This window comes from Phascolarctos cinereus, unplaced genomic scaffold (assembly GCF_003287225.1).
Source record: "Phascolarctos cinereus isolate Bilbo 61053 unplaced genomic scaffold, phaCin_HiC Scaffold_5;HRSCAF=322, whole genome shotgun sequence".
Lineage (NCBI taxonomy): Eukaryota > Metazoa > Chordata > Mammalia > Diprotodontia > Phascolarctidae > Phascolarctos > Phascolarctos cinereus.
Genome location: NW_027555958.1, coordinates 322,581,185 through 322,606,120, shown reverse-complemented (window position 1 = coordinate 322,606,120; position 24,936 = coordinate 322,581,185). Strand labels below are relative to the sequence as shown.

General features: G+C 41.0%; 1 protein-coding gene across 1 annotated transcript; it reads left to right on the top strand.

Annotated features, from left to right (window-relative positions):
* The first annotated feature begins 578 nt into the window (after positions 1-578).
* On the top strand, positions 579-24,513 carry SHE (Src homology 2 domain containing E). The gene is given in 7 exon segments (XM_020991649.2): positions 579-1,711; positions 4,247-4,373; positions 11,271-11,534; positions 11,537-11,596; positions 15,385-15,541; positions 17,499-17,618; positions 19,713-24,513. Coding segments are annotated over 7 exon segments (1,563 nt in total). The 5' UTR covers positions 579-1,063; the 3' UTR covers positions 19,900-24,513.
* The last annotated feature ends 423 nt before the right edge of the window (positions 24,514-24,936 follow it).

The window sequence follows — 24,936 nt, the reverse complement described above, 5'->3', positions numbered from 1 at the left end:
GCCTCGGTGGGGCAGGCGCAATTCGGTTTTTTGAGGGAGAGGAAGAATTGCGGGTATTACCCGACTGACGTTTAGATATTATTAGCATTTTAATGTCTGCAGAATGCACCACACTTCTCATTTGAGCCTCGAACCAACACTTTGAGATGGAAAACTTAATTAAGGAATTATTAGACCCACTGGACAGATGAAGAAGCTGACGTTGCTTTTTCAATCACACAGTTAATAAGTTTATTGGTATATGAAGCCAGGTCTTAGTGACTCCAAAGCCCAGCACCCTTGCCACTAACTCTTACTTAGTAGAGATAGTTACGGACCCTGAGGTGGGTCGGGCCTGAACAGGAGGCTAGCACACTGTTGGAAAGCCAGCCTCCTTCTTCGCCTCCTTCCCGCTAGGCTTAAGGGCCTGCTGCCCCGCCCCCGCCTATTGGCGCTGGCCGAAGCCGAGCCTCGAGCCTCGAGCATTGCACCGAGGCTGAGGGCGCACGAGAGAAGGGAGCGCGCGAAAACACGCCCCCTTAGGCCCCGCCCCTTCCATCGCAGCACGCGAGCTGGGCGGGAATCTGCTGAAGAGGGGCGGTGCCCAGACCTTGCAGAGTGGAGGGGCAGGGCGGGAGGCTCTCGGAGGTGTGGGGCGGTTTTCCCAGCTGTCTATAGGTTAGTCCGTCTGCTGTCGCCCTCCCGGACCTCGGAACGAACGAGTGCCCGCGTCGGGGACGGTTCTCGAGGAGACAGTGAGCTGGGCCCTGTCCCAAACCGTCCGGGGGCTCCCAAGAACAGCAGGCGCGCGGGGGCGGGTACGGGAGCGAAGGAAACCTTGGGGGCCGCGGACTGCAGGAAGAGCAGCCCGGGGGACGGCGACACCCGGCCCCGCCTGGAGCCCCGGGCCAGCCGCGCAGCGCGCGCGGGGGCCCTCCGCGTTTTCTGCACAGACGGACGGTCTGCAGGTCTCCCCGGCCTCTGGACCTCCCGTCGTGGGAAAGCCGCCCGCGTCCTCTTTCCCTCGTCTCCCCCGGGACCGGCCTAGCCAGGCTCGCCCCCCGCCGCTTCGCCGCCCCGGGGAATGTGTGTGTCGCCGGCGGCGGGCGTCTCTCGGTGTCTGGGCTTCGCCTCCTTGCTCGCCGGCTCGGGCTCCGGAGGGGCCACGACGCTCCCCGGCCGGGCGCCTTCCATGGCAGCCAAGTGGTTCAAGGAGTTACCGCTGACGCTGAAGACGGTGTCGGAGCGGGCGAAGCCCGGCGGCGGCGGAGGAGGAGGGGGCACGGGAGGAGGGGGCAGCCTGGCTAGCAAACTGCGCAAGAACTCCGAAGCTGGCGGGCCCGGGATGCCCCCGCCGTCCGGCAAGAGCCGCAAGAACTCGGCCGCCGAGCTGGGCAGCTGCAAGGCGGCCGGCTCCGGCCCCGCCAAGGACAGTCGGCTGTCCCGCGACAGCATCCAAGGGATGCTCCAGGCGGCGGCCGGCAAGAGCCGCAAGAACTCCCGCGCCGCAGCCGCAGCCGCGGCCACCCCCGAGGAGGAGCAGCCCCGCGGCTCGGTCAAGAGCACCGGCTGCAGCACCTACATCAACCGGCTCATCAAGGTGGACACCCAGGAGAAGAACGGGAAAAGCTACTCCAGCTCCAGCTCCAGCACCAGCTCCAGCACTTCCTCCTCCCCCTCCTCCCTGGGACCCGAACTGGACAAGGGCAAGGGGGTGAAGCAGCAAGATACGGTAAAAAGGATCCCTCTTTCCCTCCATTAAAATTATCCCTCCCCTCCCCCCAGTAAGTGATCCCTACCCACCCCTACCCCATCAAGCCAACTCTCCCCCCATTAAGCCAACACTTCCTCCCATTAAGCCAACCCTTCCTCTACATCAAATCAAGCTTTCCTTCCATCAAAACAGCCTTTTCCTCTCATCAAGCCAAACCTTTCTCACATCAAGCCAACCCTTACCCCCCCAATCAAGCCAACTTTTCCTCCCATAAAACCAACCCTTACCCCATCAAGCCAACCTTTCTCTCCATCAAACCAAGCTTTCCTCCATTAAGCCAACCTTTTCCCCCATTCAGCCAACCCTTACTCAGTCAAACCATCCTCTCCCCAACAAGCCAACCCTGCATCAAACCAGTCCTTTCCCTCATCAAGCCAATGCTTACTTCCATCAAGCCAACTTTTTCCCCCATCAAGTCAACCTTCCCCCCACTACTAAATCAACTGTACCCCCCCTACCCCCCATTAAACCCTTGGAACATGCTGCCTAATTTGGATGATGGTAGGAGCCTGTAACACTTAATCCATGTATCCTGGGAACATTTCTTGTCTTCTTGTTCCCCCACAACCTCATACATACGTCACTTTTAGAGGACTGAACCCTTACTTAAAAAAAAAATCTAACATTCATTATAACCAAGGAAAGGTAAAAGCTGGACACCATTAAGAGATGTTTGGATCATTGGTGTCATTGTGTTATTCTTATTAGTGCTCAGGAGCTTCACCTTGCCCTGTAGTATTATCATTCTCCTGGTAGTGGTTCAAAGCTGTTTAAATAGAACTCTGCTATTTTGCCAGACGTATCTGCCTGCTGAAGGGAGCTCTGTTAATCTTGTGGTTTTTGTGTGAGGAATTTATAGGCAAAGCCTTGATAAAATTAAGAATCAGCCCAACTTTCTTTGCTAGTATTGGAATCCCCTTCTCTACAGCTAATGTATGAAAAGGGGCATATATCATACATTTAGAACTGAAAGGAAGTTGAGTGCAAACCCACCTTCATTTTGATGAAGAAACTGAGGCTCAGAGTAGTTCACCTCCCTAAGAAGAGCCTGAGAGAATTCAAACCAAGGTCTTCCAGCACTGTGTCCACTATACCAGATTGCTTTTAGGTCCTCTCAGTTTTCAAAATGGTCTTAAGGAGGTTAAGATTAGAAAGAGCAAAGATATTTTCTGGTCCTCATTATTGCATCCTAGTCTGGATTCTGTCCAGGATTAAACAGCAGTGAAAGTGAGAGATAATATATTTAGAATATTGTATTAACAAACAATCTTGTATTTTCCTTTTGTTGGGTACACTGGCTTCATAGGGGAAGAGATTCCTGGGTTAAAGGAGTAAATTTTTAACGGCCCCAATTAACAGTCCCTTTGGACATTCTGCCTAATTGAATGATGATAAGAGCCTATAACATTGAGGTCCGTACAGCTTTGGAACGTTTCTTGTTTGTTCTTGTCTTTTTTAGCTCTTACATTATTTAATGTTTCACATGAATGTGGTTTGTCCTTCTAACTATAAGGTCCTTGAGGGCAGAGACTGCATAGCATAGTATTGTATCATCTCTTGCTGTGTCTAGCACAAGTCTAGTGTAATTTAATTGGCTGTTGATAAAGATTTGTTGAATGAAGGAAGTAACGTGCCTGACACACATCTGCTGCTTAGACAGCTACTGTTAAACAGCCTACTCTGAATCCTTTCAAAGGCCTTGCACATTTCTCCCTCTTTGCTTTCCATCTTTTCATTCCCATGGGGTAAGAGCTCACCCTTAAAGCTCTCCCTCCTCCCCCTCTTCTTCTCAAAATCATACACTGTGCTTAGTGACCAACACAACTGAAGTCCTTCTTCCTTCGTGAAACCTTCCAGTCTGATGTCTCCCTTCCCTCAACTCATCCTACCAGTAGAATACCAATGATACCATCTAATTCTTCTATTTCTTGTTTTAGTACTGCTTCTTTAACTATATTTTAAGTTCCTTGACAGCAGAGACCATGTCTTACATGTTACAGCTCTTTAGCAGTGCAGGATGCCTAAGAGGCATTGTTAGCAAGTATTTGGTTTTTGATAGACTGTGGTTGGTAAGCTCAGTTAATTAAAGGAGACCAAAGTAATGGAGTTAATCATCATGTGGTTTTGCTGTTAAGGTTTTTGGTTGATTGGTTGGTTTGTTTTCTATTCCAAGTTCCCAGACCTACATACGTAGCAAATGCTTTCTTGGGGTTGAAGAGGACATGGAAGAGTGGACAGAGTAGTGCAACTCCACCATCAGTCAACTAGCATTTATTAAGTGCCTACTGAGCGCACTGTGGTAAACCAGTTATTAGAAAAAGATTATACTTCTTGCTGATGATGAGACTGTGTGGTAGTCTCATGTATATCAAAGCACATCTACTACACCTATAATCATTTGTACATTGATGGTGATTCTGAGATACTGCAGACAATCATTTGGGTACAATTACTACTTAGGCACGTTAGAATCCTTAACTCTTCTTTTTACAGGTGATCATTTTAGAAGACTATGCTGATCCATATGATGCCAAGCGTACAAAGGGTCAAAGGGATGCGGAAAGAGTAGGAGAGAATGATGGCTACATGGAACCATATGACGCACAGCAGATGATAACAGGTTTGTGAAAAATTGCTGGTTAAATATGGACATAAGCTTACTACTTTATCCATTTCACCCTTTCAAGCAAAAAGCAGTTTGGTGTAATGGGTAGGGAGCCCACCTCAGAGTCAAGAATCTGACATAAACAGGCTGTGTGATACTGAGTAAGTTAACCTCCCAGGAGCCCAGACAACTCTAAGACTGAGATATTAGGATAGTTGCCAGTCTGCACTGATTCACGGCTTTTTCTTCAGTAGGAGGTGCCAGTGTCATCATGAGCCACAAAATAGCTCATTAGTATTTTTAACTAATATACCTTTCTCTGATAACCTACTTTCTCAAGTTCTTTTAGAGTAGTATCAGGGAGGAAATGAAGTGATGTAACCAAATCATAGTAGATAGAAGGAAGGCTTGGGCTTTGTTGGAAGACCAGAGCTCACTGCCTCCTGAGGCAATCTATTCCACTTTTGTGTAGTTCTAAATTGTTAGTTTTTCCTAACACCAAGCCTGAATTTGCCCTTTTTGCAGCTTCTGTCCATTATCCATAGTTTTGCCCTCTGGGACTTAGCAGAGAAAGACTAATCCCTCTTCCACGTGACAGCCTTTAACATACTTGAAGATTGCTATCATGTTTCACTCCCCACCTCCACCCCCCCACCCCCATCAAGTCTTCTCAAGGCTAAAACATCCCCAGTTCTTTAAATAGATCCTCATGTGAAATGATTTCACCATCCTGGCTTATCCTTCCCTGGATGCTCTCCAGCTTATTAGAGTCCTCCTTAACAGCATGGCATACAGAACTGACCCCAAAACTCCAAATATTGTTTTTGATTTGACCTTCGAAAGCAAGGACATGTGAATAATTTTTATGCTCCGAAAACATTTAAAATAGCTAATTTAAAAGAATAGGAAATTTTGAGACTAAAAGATAGCATGATCCAGCTGACTTCAGAGTTCCAGAAATAGTCACCTTTAAATTTAGATGCTGTATTTTAAATAGTTTACATCAGCCCTGGTCAACCCAGGCGGAGTCAAGTCAACAGCAAGTATTTATTAACCTGCTGTGTGCCAGGTACTATGCTGAACACCAGGGATGCAAAGAAAGGCAAGAGAGAGACCCTGCCCTCAAGGAGCTCACAGTCTAACGGGAGAGACAACATGCCAACAATTGTGTGCAAACCAGATACATACAGGATTAATTGAAGATAATCACAGAGGAAAGGTCGAGTATAGGGGACTCGTGACCTCCTTAGTCCTGGACATTGATTCTTTTTGAGATTAGAACCAAAGTCCCTTCTTAACTTCCTTCATATTTATGTAGGATCATGTAATTCCCAGAGTTCCATGTATTTCAAAGGTCTTTCAGTGTATTTCAATTCAATCTGGCCTCTAGGCAAGATTACTACTTCTATGAATTAAAATGAGTGAAGAGGGGAATCCTCACTGTTAAAGTTAGTATATGTATTTCCTGAATCCCTTGTTTCCCCAGCTAAGCGGTTGGATATCAATGAGTCACAAGTGTGCATTAAGGAAATAATGCATTATTTTAAAGAAGAGCTTGAAATTATATAGACATGATATCCTGTTATTTTGCTGGGGGGAAAAACTTCCTCAAACTGTCTAATTTGACAAAGCTTGAAATATTTGTGTCTTAAATAAATGTAATGGTGTGACAAATTCATTTTTTTCATAATATAGCACCTTAATTTAAAAATGATTTATTTCTAGAATTATAAAGCCAGCAGAATTATACTATCATTTTGGTACCAAACTTTCCTGTTTTAATTGCATTTGTTTTATATCTTTATGAGCTTAAGTTATTCATATGTCTTTAGTGCTTTTATAGAGCAAAAAAAACCACTTCCTTAAGTTAATTTTGTCTACTAACTTTTATTTAAACTTTGTGACTTAAGATATACATTCATCTAGTATGTGAGTGCTGACTCAAGGGATTTTTTGGTTGTCCCGTCCCTCCCCCCCCCCCTCCAGCGTCATGAGTTTTATGCCTGGAAAAGGAATAATTGGTGATACATTAAAGACTTTGTTTCTGCTGTTTTTAAAACAAATTGAAAAGCTGTCAAGCTACAGGAACATAAGCAGTCTCAGAATAGTGGAACACAAGGATAACTTCAGAATTCTGATACAGTCAAGGCAAGTTTCACAAATGAAAATGAACTAGAACAGGAAAGCAGTGCTTCTGTTTCCTGCTGCTCTGCTGGATGGAGATAAGGAGCTGGATTCAGGGAGGGTGTAGCCTGGCCAGGCTTTGACCCTAAGGGTCACTGGACTGTGACCTCTGGTGAAACCCTTGAATGAAAGGAAGTGAAAAATGAACTGAGTCACAGTAAAAATAAATAAATAAATAAAATTAGGTGGTTGGAGGAGAGGAATAAAAAGGATAAATTGAAACAATTAAAAGGGATGTAAAATTTCAAAAAAAGGAGTTTCCCCAAGAATCTATGCTGAATTCCTGTTTTGAGTTTCCGTTCTCCTTTTGTTTTTGTATTTTTTGTTCTCTTCCTCTTTAGATGAAATAAATCATTTTGTCTCTAGGGTTCTTTTTAAGCGGTTGTGAAAAACATACCCATGAAGTTGATTTGTATTTTTCTGATGAATGTTGTATTCTTAATGTCCTGGGCTTACAAAGGAAGTTACAGATCAACTGATCCTGCCAAATGAAAAGTGTACCTGTGAAATTTGCTACTTAAATAAAACAATCAGTAGTTCCTCCTTTCCTGTAGGATAAAATGCAAGCTGGTTCTCCTGGCTCAGGGCCTTCCACAATCTACTTCCACCTTTCTCTTCTAACTCATGTTTTATAGTACTATTCTTCACCTACCTCATATTCTAAGGAAACTGGATTATGTATTAATTTCCTGCCTCCATGCTTAGAATGGACTCCTTCCACAACTTTCTTTCTTTTCAAACTCCCTCTTCTTCAAGGCCTGGCTCTAATGTCTTCACCATGAAGCCTTCCTGTGTTTCTCCTTCTGCACTTCCCCCTCCTCAGCTGATAGCAATCTATTTCTCCTAGCCTTTCTCCCATGCACTTTGAATGAGCCTTTCCTTTATATTTATCATATTCTTCCTTACATAATATTTATGTGCACGTCATATTACCCGTGTTAATACATAAGCTTGAAGCTAGGGATGATTAGGAGCAGTCCGAGGCAGAGAGAATCTTTATTGCTAATTTCTTCTAAGTAGCCAACAGTTAATAAATATCTGAATTCTGTCTAAAATCTAAAGCTTCAACTACCTCATTTTCAGCAATCGTAATAAAATAATAATCTACATACTTTACTTTTTACCTTTTAAAAGACACTGGTTCCTAGTAATTAGGTTTTAGTTGCCTCCCTTGATGCCTCATACATGTACGTCCCTTTCTCTATCAGTACCGTGGAAATGCCTTGACTTAGCCTACCCATGGGGCTACACAGCTGGGCAGAATAACAGGAAGTGAGTGAGCTGAACAGAAGCTGGAAATAAATGATTTGCTGCTGGGTTTTTTCCTTTCTTTCTTTTTCTTTTCTTTTTTTTTGTTCTGCTTAGTTATGGTTTAAAGGTACTATAGAGTTATTTAAATGTTTAAAAATAACACCATTTCTTTATAAAGTAGCACAGTTCGTGGTGGGGGACACTACCCTATTGGCTTCTTCTGAGTTACCCTTCAGTCTCTTTTCTTGATCTATAAAGTTGAGGGTATAAACCTGCTTTTTAGCTATAATACCTGGTATGAAAGCACTTCCCTTTATATTATCTACATGAGGAGGTTGAACTTGAACTGTGATCCTTTAGTCTTTGTTCATCCTTGTAACAACCCTATGTGGTAAGAAGGAAACTGAGGCACAGAGGTGGGGAGGCAGGAGGAGGCATTTCTTGACCCTGGGTCAAGTAGTTATTTAATAGCAAAGCTGAAACTAGAACCCAGATCCTCTGGCAATTTTTAAAACAAGCAGGAATATGTGCTTCCTTTAGAAGAGAGGTTATGAATAGGGGAGTAGTAACATAAACCATTTCCTCGGAAGAATGTATGCAGTAAAGATTGTGAGCATTTAGCATTGTTTGTCATTAGTCCAGAGCTGCCAGATCAGTATCAGAGATCCTTAAAAGAGACTTTAGTGGTCATCTGGCCCCAATTTCCCTCCCAATATGAGAATTTCTCATAACAGCCAGGGTTATTTTCTGGTTTTGTCTTTTAGTTTAAACACATTCAGGTTTTTAAAAGGTTCTCATTGTTTGGGTATTTAGTCAAGATCACATATGGGGAGAAAATAACTGGGGCAGGGGAGACAGTCATGGTTCTTTAGATTTTTCACCATTTCCCTTGCAAACCTCAAACTTTGGGGTTTACAACTCTCAGCATTCTAATTTTTGTTCTATGTATAAGTATAAACTTAAACCTTTTTATCTAGATAGAAAATTCTTGTATGGTTTGAATACTTCTAAAAATTTGTTCCAAATATGAAAATTTGTCCCAGTGTCTTTGAACAGAGGCAGTATAAGAAACACTTAGTTTTGGAGATGATGTTAATATAGTAGTCAGGGGACCTTTGATTAAATCTTCCCCTCCCCTACCCCATACCATATTACACATAAAAGCTTGATTTTTTTTTAAATGGTAGAAGGTGGCTTGAAATATCAATGGTTTGAAATTGTTCAACTTTGATTTTTGTAAAATAGGGTCCAATTTGTCTATCAAAGAATCTTTAATCATTAAAGATCCTTGGGGCAGCTAGGTGGCGAAGTAGATAGAGCACTGGCCCTGGAGTCAGGAGGACCTGAGTTCAAATTTGGCCTCAGACACTTGATACTTACTAGCTGTGTGACCCTGGGCAAGTCACTTAACCCCGATTGTCACCAAAAGGCCAAAAAAAGAAAAAGATCCTTATATTAGAGGAGTTACAGACTAAAACTAAATTGCTTAAGTTAGGGAGGGGAGGCCCTCTGTGTTCTTCCAGTTATCAAAAATGTAAATATGTGTGGAGTATAGTCTACAAGGCTAGAATTGGTTATTGAGAAGGAGATTTTTTTTTTTAGCACTTTTCATATCTCGCTCCATCCAGCAGCACATTTTAATTGTTACAAGGTCAGCTCTTGGTTTCAGCCCTCTGCTGCGAATGACTGTTTATCTGCAGTTAGTTAACTGCTTTCTGTTGTCTGCCATGGTAAATGGCTTGTATCGGACAGCCTGGGTGTAGCTTCCTTTCTCCATTTCCTCCTTCTCAGTCTTGTTTCCTCTCAGAGCCAACTCTGCACGTCAGGGGCTATTCTCCCTACAGGAAGGATCCGTTTGCAACCATGGGATTGTTTCTGTTACTATGGCGCCTCAGGTTCAGGACAGCCAGGTGCTGGAGTGAGCTCTGAAGTCACTGAGCTTGAGGGGGTGGAGGGACCCTCTGTGTAAGTCTTGCTTTTTTCCTAATTAAACATTGTTTAAAGACCTAATAATACTTTGCATATCTTTTACCCAATCCAAGGACTCTCAGAGGAAGGAGTGCTTTTCTTTCCCTTCCTTTGGTGTATGGGTTGGACTAGATGGCCGCTGAGGTCCCTTCCAGCTCTCAGATTCTATGATTGAACCATCAGACCAAGTGCCCAGCTCAGTTATTTCCATCCCCTCTCCCAGAACTCTATAGACATTGTTTCTAAAAAAGTAGAGAGACATCGAACATGGACACTGAAGTTAAATAGACCGTAGGCACTTAAAGTAGCATCCGCTCTTCAGTGTTTTAAAAGGATGAAATGTTGAGCATTGCTATAAAACTGCTCCATATAAGGCAATTTCTGCTTTATTCTTATCTACCCAAGTATATTTCTCCTGATCATAAGTATAACAAACTCCTTTTCCTCTTAGGTCAGCAGAGACAGGGTTGAGGTGAGACAAGGAAGAGCAGAGAAGGTTAACCAATATAACGTGACTGGATTTTGCGAATGAATTAAACGTGTACTCTATTAACCTATCCTTTCCTGTTTTCTTGTGTTTGTGTTCATTTTTATTTTCATTTCTTATTTGTAGTTACTTTGGGGAAAACTACCACCTTGTTTTGACTAAGCTAAAAGGAAAGGTGCCTTTGGTTTTTTCCTAAACCTTGAACAGAACAAAGAAGGTGCCAGCTCTGGAGCCCAGGAGTAGCTGCGTATGGACATGGGTCCCCTATTCATTGTAAACAGACTCTAGGTTGAATTTTCTGTTCCCCAAGTTTGGGTAACTTTGTCCCCCTTTAATCTGATTTTATTTCTCTTCTGTTCTTTCCTAGGCTGCAGCATTGTTAGTGGTTCTAAAATTTAAGTAATCAGTCTTCTTCCCAGGTCATTCTATCATGTGCATTCTTTACAAAAGATTTCACAAAAGACTTTCCTCCCTCTGGTTATTCTCCATGATTAGAAGACATCATTTCTAGCCCACAGAAACAGATTCTTCCTGCTGTTTGCAGTTTCCTCCACACTGGCTGTTTTACATCTGGCTTGTCTCATTTTGTTCTCTAACATGGAGCAGACAGTTTAAGGCTAAGCTGGAGTCAGATCAGAGCTCATGCTTAAAGTAGATACGTGGCAGTGTGCCCTGGAGCTGCTGCTTCATTTGGCTACGTTGCTTTACACTGTGCCTTACTTTGGGATCTGTAGATTTCTGTGATCTTTTCCAGATTTAATGCCTAATGCTTATACGTCATAGGAGTTATATAGTAAATAGAAGAAGGAAGGAGTAGATACTTTCCTTGTCTTGCTCCCATGGTTGTTGTCGCTATAGGTGCTAACTCCTAGCTTACATGCCAGCCTTGACTGGGTAAATGAGACCGAAAGATGGGCAGGTGCTGAAGTTTCATGGGTATTATAATAGCATGCCCCCTTTTAGAGAACTGTGGTTCTACACACATGTTTTCATTAATAAATATATATATGTACACCTTTCAGAGATAAGGCGAAGAGGTTCTAAAGACCCCTTGGTGAAGGCTATTCAACTACTTGACAGCCCCTGTGAGTCAGGGGAGAATGGCATTAAATCAGAGACTTTGGCTAAAAGACGGAGTTCCAAAGACCTTCTGGGCAAACCCCCACAGCTATATGATACTCCTTATGAACCTGGAGAAGGACCCAAACCAGAAGTACAGATGGGCACTATACAAGAAAGGAAGATGCGTTCCTCAGACAGCAGGCTTCCTGAAAATGATGAGCGACCAGCGCAGAGTATGAACAGCCATGGGAATGGAAAAAAGAACAGATAGTGAAAGCATTGTCAGGTAAGAGGAAATCACTGAAACAGGTGATACCATTTCACCCAAATCACATATTGCTTAAAATGTTTGGGCTTGCTTTTTACTTACTAATGCTTTAGTCAGCATTCATTCAACAAGCCTTTATGAAATGCCTGCTACTTGCCAGCCAGTGTTCAGCACCAAGGAGGCAAAGTCTAAGCAGTCCTGCCTTCAAGGAGCTTCCTGCTGAGCAGATAGCATGTGCCCAGAGTATGGAATGCAACATATATCCAAAGAGATAAAAGGGAATTTAGGGGGAGGAGCAACAGAAGCAAGGGGAAGCAGAATAGGTTTTCTGTAGCAGGTGAATCATGAGCTAAGCTTTGAAGGAAGCTGGGCATTCTGTATAATAAGGGTGAGGAGGGAGTACGTGGAGACAGGAGATGCACTGTTGGGTGTAGGGAGCAACCAGTTGGGCTGGAATATTGAGCATGTGAAGGAGAGTATGGGGCACATAAGCCTGTAGCAGTAGACTGGGGCAGACTGTGAAGGGCTTTGAAAGACAAAACAGTTTTTTACTTTATCCCAGAGGTGAGAGGAAGCCACTGAAGCTTCTTAAGCAGAGGAGGGATGTGATCCACTCTGCATTTTAGGAATATCAGTTTGGTGGCAGTGTAGAGGATAAATGGGCGAGGGAAGAGACTAGAGGCAGTTAGGATGGTCTGAACTGGGGGGGGGGCAGCTAGATGAGAGGAGAGAAGTGATGGATGTCAGATCTGTTGTGGAGGGAGAATCAGTAATTCTCCACAAGAAAGGCTCTGGGATAGTGAACCTGGTTTCCTGGAAGGATAGTATTGCCCACAGCAGAAATATGAAAGTTAAGAGGATTTGGGGAAAAAGGTGAATTCTGTTTTGGACATATTGTTTGAGATACTAATGGACATTGGATTGGTAATGTAGAACTGGAGCTTAAGAGAAATACTGAGGATGGAGATCCAGATCTAGGAGTTGTCTTTTTAGAGATGGTAATTGAACCCATGTCAACTAATGAGATCCCTCAGAGAGAGTAGAAGGAAGAGAAAAGGGCCCAACACAATTTGTTTGGTCAAGGGGAAAAGTTGTGTACTTGCTCTTCAGTCAGCTGGATGCCTCCATTGTAAAGACTCTCCTGAATTATATTATAAAGAAATGAGATTTTGGAGTTTTTTACCTAGCTGTTTAGGGAAATGGTCTAAGGTTGTTCTCCTATATATTTGTATTATATACTTATTTCTTCTGCAAGTGATATCTTATTAGATGTTTAGAATCATTTGAAAGAACTTTTAAAATATTGTCTTGGGTTTGTCTTAAGTTTCTGTTTTTCTTTGCTGTTAAACCTATACATTACATACAAGATTGCTTAGTTGACTTAAGATCATAGCTCTGGAGTTGGAATGGACCTTAGAAGCTGTTTAATCCAACTTTTTCGTTTGATAGATGAGGAAACTAGGGCCCATTTGTATGTGCATTCCAGAGCAAACTTGGAGATAATTCACAAATCTGTTAAGATCTGTTTTGTAAAATGATATTCTTTGCAATATTGAATAAAATGGAATATACACAAAATAGTCATTTAAGGACTAAGTAAGTACTGTATTTCTCTCAGTTTAATATTTTTAAGGTATCAGATATTAAACTGACTTTACATATATGTATATATAGTTGTCCCTCAACATTCCTGGGGTTAGGGGCACAGGACTCTCACAAATGTGAAAAAGCCAAAATAACTCTAGGACCCACCCCAGACCTTTATTTTTAATGATTCTGGTCATATTTATTTAACATAAAAAACAAATAAAACACACTGCACCCATAAAAAAGTTGCAGTTTCTAAGCAAGAGAGATTAGTATCTCACATACTATGCAGTCTTCACTGTCACTGGTGTAGTGAATAAGATACAGTGATCACTGAGGGAAAAAAATCACATAACTGAGTCTGGATGGTAGGGAGACAAAGAGGAAGGGTTCCCAAAGAGAGAATGTTAGCCTGTAGTTCTTTAGCGCACTGAAACTTTTAACAAAATTTAACCAATGTTTATAACTTAAGATAGTAAATAATAAAATAGGTTAATAACATGTTGTATTTATGTATTTGTGACATATTAAAATTTTTTTTTAGTTTTCTTTACATATGGGCATCGTCTGTAATTTTCCCCAGTATAGCACAAATCTCCAAAAATTCCCATTTAATTATCAGTGGCCAAGCCCCCCAAAAATCAAAACTACAAGTGTGAAATCCACAAATGTCGAGGGATGACTGCATGAACATATATTTGTATAAATTGATAGTGGGAGAGTCTGTATTAGTGTCAGAAATCAAACTTCCAGTGCCTAATTCTGGTTTCCCATTAGTTTCTGCTACCTCCATTTGAATGCCTTCAGGCTATTTTTCCTCTAACAGTTAATTAACATGGCTCTAGTTATGATCTAAGGTATAATCTAGATTCATTAAGGTGTAGGTGATGTATTTAGCAGCTGATCCTTTAATCCATTTCCTCTTTCTGGTTACTTAGGATTTTAGGATTATAGATCTAGAACTGGCACCTTAGAGATTATCCAATCCCATTTCCTCATTTATGCAGTTGAGGAGACTGAGGCTAAAGAACCTAAATGACCTGCCCAACACCATGCAGGTAGTAAATGTCAGAGATGAGACTTGAGCCCATGCCCTTTGGCTCTGGAGCCAGGCTTTTGTCCATTGTATTATGCTCAAAAGCTTAAAGTTGATCCGTCTGGGATGATTGAATGACTCAAGGGCTGGATCTGGAGCCCAGAAGATCTGAGTTCAAATCCCACCACAGACATTTACTAGCTGTGTGACTCTGGATAAGTCCCTTAACCCCATTTGCCTCAGTTTTCTTGTCTATAAAATGAGCTGGAAAAAGAAATGGCAAACTACTCCAGTATCTCTGTCAAGAAAACTCCAAATGGGGTCATGAAAGAGTCAGACACAACTGAAATGACTGAAGAACAACAAAATTCCTGGTTTGTCTTTATGCATACTTCAAATTTATCCAGCCATAATACCAAAACATATATGATATTAAAATAAATTTGTTGCATTCAATGTTCTTTTTTTTGTTTGTTTGTTTTTTGTTTTTTTGGTTGGGCATTGTGGGTTAAGTGACTCACCCAGAGTCACACAGCTAGGAAGTATTATGTGTCTGAGGCCGAATTTGAACTCAGGTCCTCCTTCAACCTCAGGGCCGGTACTCTATCCACTGCACCACCTCACTGACCCCCTGCATTCAATATTCTTTAAAAAATATCTGTGCTGTCTTCATTTATCCCTGTCATCTTCCATTTGCTAGGAATTTTTAACAAAAAAAGATAATGCCAAAACTTTCCAGAAAAGCATTATTTTCAGTGGATATATGTTTTTCTGGAACAATCTCACTACAATCTCTTTTAGTCTGAAAAGTGCAAAAATAGGAACCTCTGAGTAAATGTGATAAAAGAATTTGGTCACAACTAATATTCTAAAACTTCCTTCTAGTAGTGGATGGCTTGCTGGGGAGTGGCATCATGTGGGATGATACTAGCATTCTACATATATATATATATATATATATATATACACACACACACACACACACATACTAGCAGTATAATGGAATATCAAAGATTTCAGGGCTCTGGGATCCACCAACATATTTTTCTGCTCTCTGCAGTTTTTGTTGAAGGAAAAAAATACTTCTTTCCTGAGCTGAGTCAGGATAAGCATTTTTTTCTTTGAAGCCTTACATAGACCACTGCAGTGACAAGTCTGATATTAAATGGAGCCTTCCTTCCAGTCCAGTTTGAGGGATCGGAGAGACCTTCGATTAAGGAAGAAACAGTGCGACATCACCACAGGCAGAAGAGCTGGACCCAGAAGATCCTGAAACCAGCACTTTCTGATCATAGTGAAGGGGAGAGAGTGGACCCAGCTATTTGCCTGGAAAAGCAGCCGTAAGTCTGACCCCTTCTTTGATCGCCTCTGGGACTAGTGCAGAATATTCATAGGGTCATGGGTTTAGAGCTAGAAGTTACTCAGGAGGCATCCAGTTCACCTCTTTCATTTTACATATGAGGAAACTGAGGCCCAAAGAGCTTAAGACTTGCCCATGGGCATGCAGGCATCAAGTAGCTGGAGTCTGAACCCAGGTCCACTGATGCCACGTCCAGCCTTCTTTCCACTACAGTAGACTGTCTCCTGCAGAAATAAAAAACTTGAAGATAAATGATTGTTGCATTATCAAGATAGGATCTGGACCTATGATTTCATTGGTATGGGGAACTTCCTTCTACCAAGGCAGGTAACACATTCTGTGCAATTTATAGTCTTAGACATTACTTGAAGGACTGGGAAGTTAAATGACCCATCCTGGGGTGGGTATATTTCCAAGGTAAAACTCAAACCCTAGCTTCCTAGCTCAGGGGGTCTGAGAGGTCCAAACTATTTTCATAATAATACTATACTAAGACATTATTTGCCTACTAAAATACTCTTTTCCATTTACACATCTGTGTGAGGCTGGATTTTCTTCATATACATAAACTAAAAGAATATATTTGGGGGCTGCCAGGTGACTCATTGGATAGAGCACTGGACATGAAGTCAGAAAGATCTGGGTTCAGATTCAGCTCCAGACAATTATTAGATGTGTGACACTGGGCAAGTTGCTTAATCTCAGTTTGCCTCAGTTTCCTCATCAGTATAATAGAGCTTATAATGGCCCCTACCTCACAGGGTTGTTGTGAGACAGATGAGATAATAATTGTACAGTGTTTAGCACAGTGCCTGGCACATGGTAAGCATTGTATACATTTTAACAATTATCAGTATGTATCAATATCAACTACAGAGGCAGGTAGAATCTAACTGCCTTTTTATTAAACCAGGCATCAAGGAGATTTTCAAATATATGTGTAGAACAATGCCTCTTCTCACCATTTTTTTGTTTTGGAAAATGCTTTTCATAAAAATGTTATTTATATTATTACCATGTGACAGCTTTATTACTGTTCATTTTTAAGTGAAAGTGAATTAATAACTAAATATTTTTAAATGTATCCATTTTAATTTCTAATGTGGTAAATATTGATAGATGTAACTCACATTAAAAAAGCTCTTTTTGGTCCTCAATAATATAGAAGTGTAAAGGGGTCCAGTCCTGAGACCAGAAAGTTAGAGAACTGCTTCTCTCTGCACTATGCTTCTTGGGTTATTCCTAACAGTGTAAATAGCAATTGTTTCTGTTCTAGCCAAATAAGGGTCTTCCCCTCCCAGGTTGCTTTTTTTTTTTTTTTGAGTAGGCAAACTAGGGCATCTTTTGCCCCATTTCTTACCTAGCCTTAACTCACGAATGGGTGTTGCCTCAGACAAACTGAGACTTGGGAAAGATCTTAGCTTAAAATTAGGTCAAGGTCTCCCAACGCATCCATGGCCATCACCAGTCGTCCTGACCTGTGTCTTGCCACTGGACTCAGATAACTCTGGAGATGAAAGTGAGGCTGATGACTTTGCACAGCTCTGCCTCACTTAAATCCAACTCACTTGCAAGTCAAGACATCACCTTCCTGATGTTATTGACCCTCTTTGAGAATGAAGGACAAATAACAACAGGTTATATGTAGATAATGAACCTTGTATTGACAAGGCTGTGGTGAATTTTCTGTATTAAGGTGGAGGTTGTACACAGACATTGTTCGTTTGACATTAAACGTATTATACAGAATGAAAATTGTATCTTTCAACAGTACCTGAGCTTGCTGTTCTGATAGAATTATCCTAGTTGCCTAAAATGAGAAGTAGGATCTAGTGTAAATGACTAAAGGCATCAAATACATTGCATAAACCAGGAGTGAATTTCACTGTCTCCAGACTTTGAGCTTTAACACAGTTCTACCTCCCTCCTTTCTTTAGCTGGTATCATGGAGCCATCGCTCGGGCAGAGGCAGAGAGTCGGCTTCAGCCCTGTAAAGAAGCCAGTTACCTGGTGCGCAATAGTGAGTCTGGGAACAGTAGATACTCTATTGCACTAAAGTAAGTGTCTCAATGCCCCTGTCAGACTGCTGAGAGAGAAAATGAGAAGCGGGCCGAAGAAGGTCTTAGATAGAATGATGTTGAAAAAGAAGCATTTCTTTTTGAAAGAGAGATCATGGAATCACAGACTTGGAGCTTGAAGGAACGGTCAGTCACAACCCCCTCACTTTAAAGAGGAAACTGGCCCAGAGAAGGCTCCTGCCCAAAGACACAAAGGAAGTCGATGTCAGGGGATTTTGAATCTGAGTCTTCTAACTCTCCAAATCCTGTTTTTTTTTCCCTTTTGTCACATTAGGACTAAACCATTCATGACCAATTTAACAGACTCTTAGGACCGCATATTGGAGACAGGAGGAAGGGAAACTTAAACAGAAAAATTAAGAGTAAAGGTCTATTAAAATGGTCACAATAGACCTTTTAAACTCAATAGAGTGGTTTGATTCAAAGAATACCTCGGTAGTTAGACTGCCTTGCAGTGTCAAGTGACTGTCCATGAGAAAACATAAGATAGTCTAATGGTTTCTCAGTGGGAATAGTTTTTAGAAAAGAGAATCAGCTTGTTTACTTTCTCTTGACCTGTCAAAAATGGTTGTTGAACATGTTTTTGATAATTCTGTGTCCCCTTCTCCATCTGCACAACATTAATTATTTTAAAAATAATTTAAGGCATTTTATTGATGCTTCTTATTTTTATGTCACTCTTTTCTGGATATATCTTTCTCCTCCAACCTCCTAAATTGATCCATTCCTTGTAACCCAAAGCAAACAAGACAAAGTGCAGTGAGCACAGCAGATGGTGTATGTGGCCCTCTGTCTCTGTAGCCTGTCTCCCTGTCTGCTGAGTCCTGAGTTTCACAATCTGTGTTCTGGGACCATTATTATAGTTTTTTAGGAGGCCCGCCTTCTTTGAATGTTTCCATATGCATTTTTGTAGTTCTTGTGTGGTTTGCTTACTTTATGCATACACATTTTCCCATCTTTCTCAAAATTCCATCTTCATAATTGATGGCTCAATAATAATCCATTTATTAGTTAGGATTTTTCAGACTGGCCTTGCATCTCTTCCTTGGGGATGATGACTGAATAAAAATAAGCTCTCATTTGTAATAAAGACCCTTTGTGTCCTCTCGCACTCTGGAGTTCTTTGCCCGTTTGCATTTCCTACTTTGGGCTTTGAGAATGCTGCCCTGGTTGCCTCAGGGCTGACAGGAGCTTTCCTGCGAGTGAGTGTGTTACAATGGAGAGGAGAGGAGAAGATGGCTAGCCTCTCACTCTCTGCTGCCCCTGACTGTACACAAAGACGTGTTTATGCCTCAGCCCCATGGAGTCTGGGTGTTCCCCGGCAGTCCTTGTCTCCAAGGCTAGTTCAATGGCGCTATATTGGAGGATCATTGTCGGGAGTACTAACTGCATTTCCTTCCTGAGGAAGCAGAGCCCCTGTAGCTGAAACAATCAGACTAGAGAGGGGAAAAAGGGGCTGGGTGTCCAAGCAATATTGCTCATAAAACTGAAATGGCCAACAAATATACAATGCCAGGAATAGCCCTGCTCTGCTCCTGAAACGGGTGCTTTCTGGGTTAGCTTGAGCTTTCTTTGCCAACTCGCATTGTCTGAGCCAACAGGCTGTATCTGAGTAAAACAAACTTACTTAAAACAAGAAATGGCCTTTCCAGACATGGAAAAAAATTTTATTTGGATTCATGCTTTATTTTTTTGTTGTTGAAGGAAATAGGGTGGACTTTTTTTTTTTTAACCTGAGTTCGGGTGCTTTAAGCAGTCTGGTAAGATCAATGATGGGATGGCATTGATAATTTTTTTAGAAAGGCTTTAGTCTAGTTAGCACCTATAATTTTTGTATCCTGAAGGCACAGCTTTCAATGATGAAACAAGTTTAGTAGGGGGTTGGGAAGCCTCCAGTGCTTTACTTGAGTGTTGGATGTTCAGAGTGTTTCTGTTTGTGATAGAACAATGAAGGGAGGGCCAGGAGAGCCTGTCGGAACTGCTGAGTACCTGGCCAGAGTGGTCTCTACTGGAGAGGGTCCCTCTAAGCCTTGCTCACTTGTGTCTCCTCTTCTGGCTTGTGTCTTGTTACAGGACCAGTCAAGGATGCGTTCACATTATCGTGGCCCAGACTAAAGACAGCAAGTACACCCTAGATCAAACAAGTGCTGTGTTTGACAGCATCCCAGAGGTGGTGCATTACTATTCCAATGAGAAGTTACCTTTCAAGGGGGCAGAGCACATGACCCTCCTGTACCCTGTATACAGTAGACTACACTGACTCCACCAGTGGAAGCCTGGGGCGCCTGCCTCCCCCACCATAGCAGCACAAACTTGGCTCTCAGGTGGCCTAGACTTTTTCTCAGTTATTGGTGTCTACTTTCTACGGGAATTTTCAAGGGAGTAAAAATCTTCATTTTTAAAAAGAATAAATTATTTGCCCCAAATCTAGTCCTTAGCATCCACTTTCTTCTTCACTGAAGAGGAGAGCAGTAAGAAATGAGAGTAAGTTCTTTGCCATTGCCCAGATGTCTGTACTAAATAACACTTCCTCAGAAAGGATAAGCAAAGACCCCAGCACAAAAGCAAAAAGCGACATCTGCCCCATTTCAATCACAGCTGAAGAAAGGCACCCATTGCCAATGTCACGTTGTCGTGTAGTCCTCCTGCACTTGGGGAGGAGCCAGCCAGAAAAGGACAGGGTGCTCGAGTGCACACATCACCATGGGATGGACCTTTGCAAAGGGAGAAACAATGCAAAATGGGAATTGGCTGGTAACCCTGGAAAAGGGGTCTCAAAAGAAGTTTTCTGTTAGGTTGTAATTCAAGGAGAGCTCCAAACTTGAAGGTTTGACAATAGGTTTCTTTGGGAATCAGTATCCTATCCCCCTCTACCTTCTACTAATGGAGCATTTGCTCAAGAATGTGTTTTCAAACCTGGCATCTGTCCCATGTGTGTATAACTGAGGAAAGAGGTGGTAATCACCCCAGGTCTCAGTTGCTCTTGTAATTAAACATTATTGGCATTGTTCTGAAATTGTAACGTAAAATAAACAGCAAAGGGTTTGTTATTGCTGAAAAAAATTTTAAAAAATTAAGTAGCCAAATACTATTTTTAAAATGGATAATTTGTGAATCTTTGCCTCATTGGGGGAAAAAAAACCTATTGCTGTGGGATCTTTGTGATTTGGAGCAACTCACCTAGATTTGCTTTATAAAAGTAGTACTTTGTGATTTAATGGTATAAGCTAAATTGCTTTGAGATTTTTTGTGTTGTTTTTTTAAGAATTTACCACTCTGTGCCTACCAGACTGAATCGTAGTCTGTCTGCTATGGTATTTTAAAATAATTTTGGTTGTGTGTATGTGTTTTTAACCTCATAACAGGTTTTCTATAAATTTTATTTCTCATGCTCTTAAATAAGGCTTTTGTGTTATCTTTATAATAAGCCATAAACGTATATTGCCAATTTATTTACTGTGAGAAAAACAAGGAGATAACAGACTTACTGTGAGAAGAATAATATTATGGTAAGAGGCTCTATAGTTAAAGCTGAGCAGCTGTTTCTGTATTCTGGGGTTTACAGTTTATTCCTAAAAATGGTCTAGGTGCCTGCAAAAAGATCCAATGAAAAGTTAATTTTTATAGTGTGGGGATTTTTGTGTGTGTGTGTTTGAAAGGCCAGAAGAAATATTAATTTGTGGACATTCTGAGGTAGGAATATCTCTGCAATCACCAGTTATCATTTTTCTGTTGTTAACATTGCACCTTCATATACAAATTTAGGCTAAAGGGGCTATATAAGTATACCCTTGGTTTTAAAATTCTGAAGGCATCTTTTTGATAATACTTGTTTATGTTGGTAATTTTATAACCTTTTTTTTTTAAAGCATAGGTTAAAACCTTTAAAACGGGGCTCATTTTTAAGACCTCTACAGGTCACAATTACATTATGTTCCATTTTATCTAAGACCTTATTCTGTGAATGGGATCTAATGAAATGTCCTAATTTTAACAAATGCCAAAACATTGACAGAAGTTTACTTTGTGCACTAAATGACTTAAAAACTTGGCACTACCAGCTACTGTGATGAATACTGAAGTAGCATTTTAAGGTATAAATTATAAATAAACCAGGTATATAGTTAAGCACTTATATTCCCAGCACTGCGCTTTTTCCTGGACTTTTATTCATTGTGTTGTTGTTCAGTTGTGTCTGACTCTCTGTGACTCCATTTGGGGTTTTCTTGGCAAAGATGCTAGAGTGGTCTGCCATTTCATTGTGACGCCTATGTAATTTCACTACATGCATTTATAAAAAGCCAGAAGGAAAAATGAGTTATGTTCTTCTAAAAAGTGATTTTTTAAAAATCTCTGGTGACTGACAAGAGCCTATGGAAGGTGGTGACAAACCAGAAAGTCGAATAAATTGGGGGATAGCAGTTAAGCTGCTCTTTAGATTGTGACAGAAGCCTGAGAATTCACAGCTGGGGTGGAGACACAAAGTACCATATGTTCTAAAAACAATTAGGCCCAGCAGGGTGTCACCTAATGGCTTCCTTGTTAAGCTGCCTGGGCCGCTGATCTAAAACTGTACGAAAGCCAGATATTTATTGTGAACTGGGGACATTTGGGGGTTTGATCAGTTTGTCTCAACTGCAAGCATCTTAAAGTTTTATTCACATGAATTAAATTATTTCCAGTAGGGGAAACAACTTTGGGTGTTATGAAGAGATAGCATTGTCATGTAGAATATCCAGTTTTCATAGTGTTTTAGAGATCAACCAGACTCACGTTCTCATTTTCTTACTGAAGAACCGGAGGCTGGGAGACAGTGAGTTATCTAAGATCACACCTCTAGTTAGTAGCGGGAATCGCAACTAAAATCCTAGAACTGGAACAAAAATCCGGCTTTCCTGGCTTGTCTCTGCATTTCCTTGTACCCTACTGTCTCTAGGATTTGAATACAATATCCACTAATTGTGTTTTATGTCTCTTCTTCCTTGCTTATTTCTTTTTGTGTATTTCCCAGGCTACTGAGTTTTGAAGTTCACCAAATCAGTTTTTTCCCCATCTTTCCTATCACCTCTCTCACCCCCAGTTGAAAGCTTATACTCAAATACTTGGGTTGATTGTTTTAAAAGGGCTAATATCTAAGAAACCCAGAATAGTTAGCCGATCACTATTTACAAGCGCTATTTTAAAAGTTAAGGATAGGGAATCATGGAAAATTTTAATATGGGTGAACAGTAAAAACAAAATATGGTTATGTGGCTACTCTCTAAGGACACCTGCCCTGTTCCGTCTCCCCACCCGCTTCTTTTTTTCCTAGCAGTTCTAAACAAATGTTTCTTAAGAGTAAGATTTCTGGAAAACAACCTCATTCCTAACTGTTCAAATTCTTCTGCTTTAGCAAGCAGCAGTTCATTTAACTGTCTCCTTGGGTGGGGGATAGTTGAGAAAGGCATGCAGTCTGTAACTATCACCAAATAATTTTTAATTTTCAACAGGGAGATAGAAATTTCTGGTTTTATTTGTTAATTAGTGTACTGTTAGCTGTCTGTCTTGAGAAAGAGTCTGTCTCATTTGAGGATTGAGGGTTTGAGAGGGGTTTTGTTAAGTTTCAGAAGACTAATTAAGAGATTGTAAAGTTAGGTCTTTTTCCGTTTGTTTTTGGGGGTGGTTCTTATGCATTCATTCATTAGCCACTCTTTTAATACAGGTTCTTTTAAGTGCCTTCTGCCAACAAAAAAGGATGGCCATTTTTTCCCCTTCATTCTAATTAAGAATGTTTTTTAGTTTCTACTTCTTCTCACCATCCCCAGGGTACTTTTGGCCTTTGACTAAATTTCAGACACTGTTATTCCCCTGTTCCACATCTTGTTGTTTAATTTACCTTATGATTTCCTGTAGCTGTAGTGACCATATGCTCCAGATTTCCTGAAACTGTTCCAATTTCAGGGGGGGAAAAAAAGTATACTTTTAATGAGACTTTGCAAGAGACATATCCTTTGTCAGACCCTGTGTCTCAGTTTTTGGTTGGGAAAGTGTGATCACCAGTGTCTTTTTAATGTCATGATATCTCAGGGACCATATTCCTTGATTATTACAAATCATTACCCAAGCTGCTAGTGGGGTTCATTTGCCAGCTCCTCATCGATATATGATGTCACTGGCTGTATTGGCTAACTTAAAAAATCTGGCCTGCTGTTTTCTTTGGAACCTGTAACATTATAAAGGAAAGAATTGGGCTAATACTACCATCTCATGGAAATGAGAGCAAACTGCAGTGGGAAAATTGATGTGTTGACCTAATTCTTATGACTGACTGTCTGAACAAAGTGCCATTCAGAAGAGATAATATTAATCCCCTTCATTGTTTCCTAATGAATTACTGAAACCCTCTCCATGGGAGAAAGACTTGACATGGTGCTGATTACTGTAGCCACCTTGAAATACCCTTCCCTCTAAAAGGAGATTTGCATCCTAATAAACCTCTTTCCATTTCAACCAGGATTCCTGGGATACTATAGTGCTCATCATTGTTTAGGCTTGTATAGCTTGTTTTTTGTAGTTCTATTTTAAATGAAAGTGCTGGTGGTTATCAGATAATTGGGGCAGATGTCTAATTTTGCCAGAATTCGTAATTGTTCAGCTGTTTTTGCAAGGGGAGCTTTGACATTTTAAAATATCAGTTGATATATATAGGTTTAGCTTACAGTGTTTGAAGAATGTATTTTAACCAACTGCCTATCTTGTTAATTTTTATGTATTTATAATACAGAAATATTTTGTACAATTTCTGAATGTATTGTGCTAGCCAACATAGGCTGCACATCCCCCTGAATGCTGTTTACCCTAAAATGTAACTTAAATAAATGTCATGTCAAACAAATCATAATCTTTGGCTTATTTCATTCAATTAATTTTTTTAAATTAGTTTTTATTGATCTTTTGTTTTTTACATTATCATGATTTTCTCCAGTATTCCTTCCCTTCCCTCTCCTAGAAGACCATCCCCTATAACAAGTAGTATTTTTTGAGACAAAAAAAGGAAAAAATTAAGTGGAAAATATTGGCACAACTGCTCAATTCATTGAAAAAGTTCACTTGTAGATTTTTCCATACTACTCTATTTGACACATTCATCATTTCTTATAGCACAATAATATTCCATTATATTCATGACCCATAATTTGTTTAGCCATTCCCCTATGAAGGGAATCTATTTTCCCCCTAATTCTTTGCTGTCACTAAAAGTGCTGCCATAAATATTTTGGTGTATATGGGGACTATCTTTTTGTCAATGGTTTCCTAG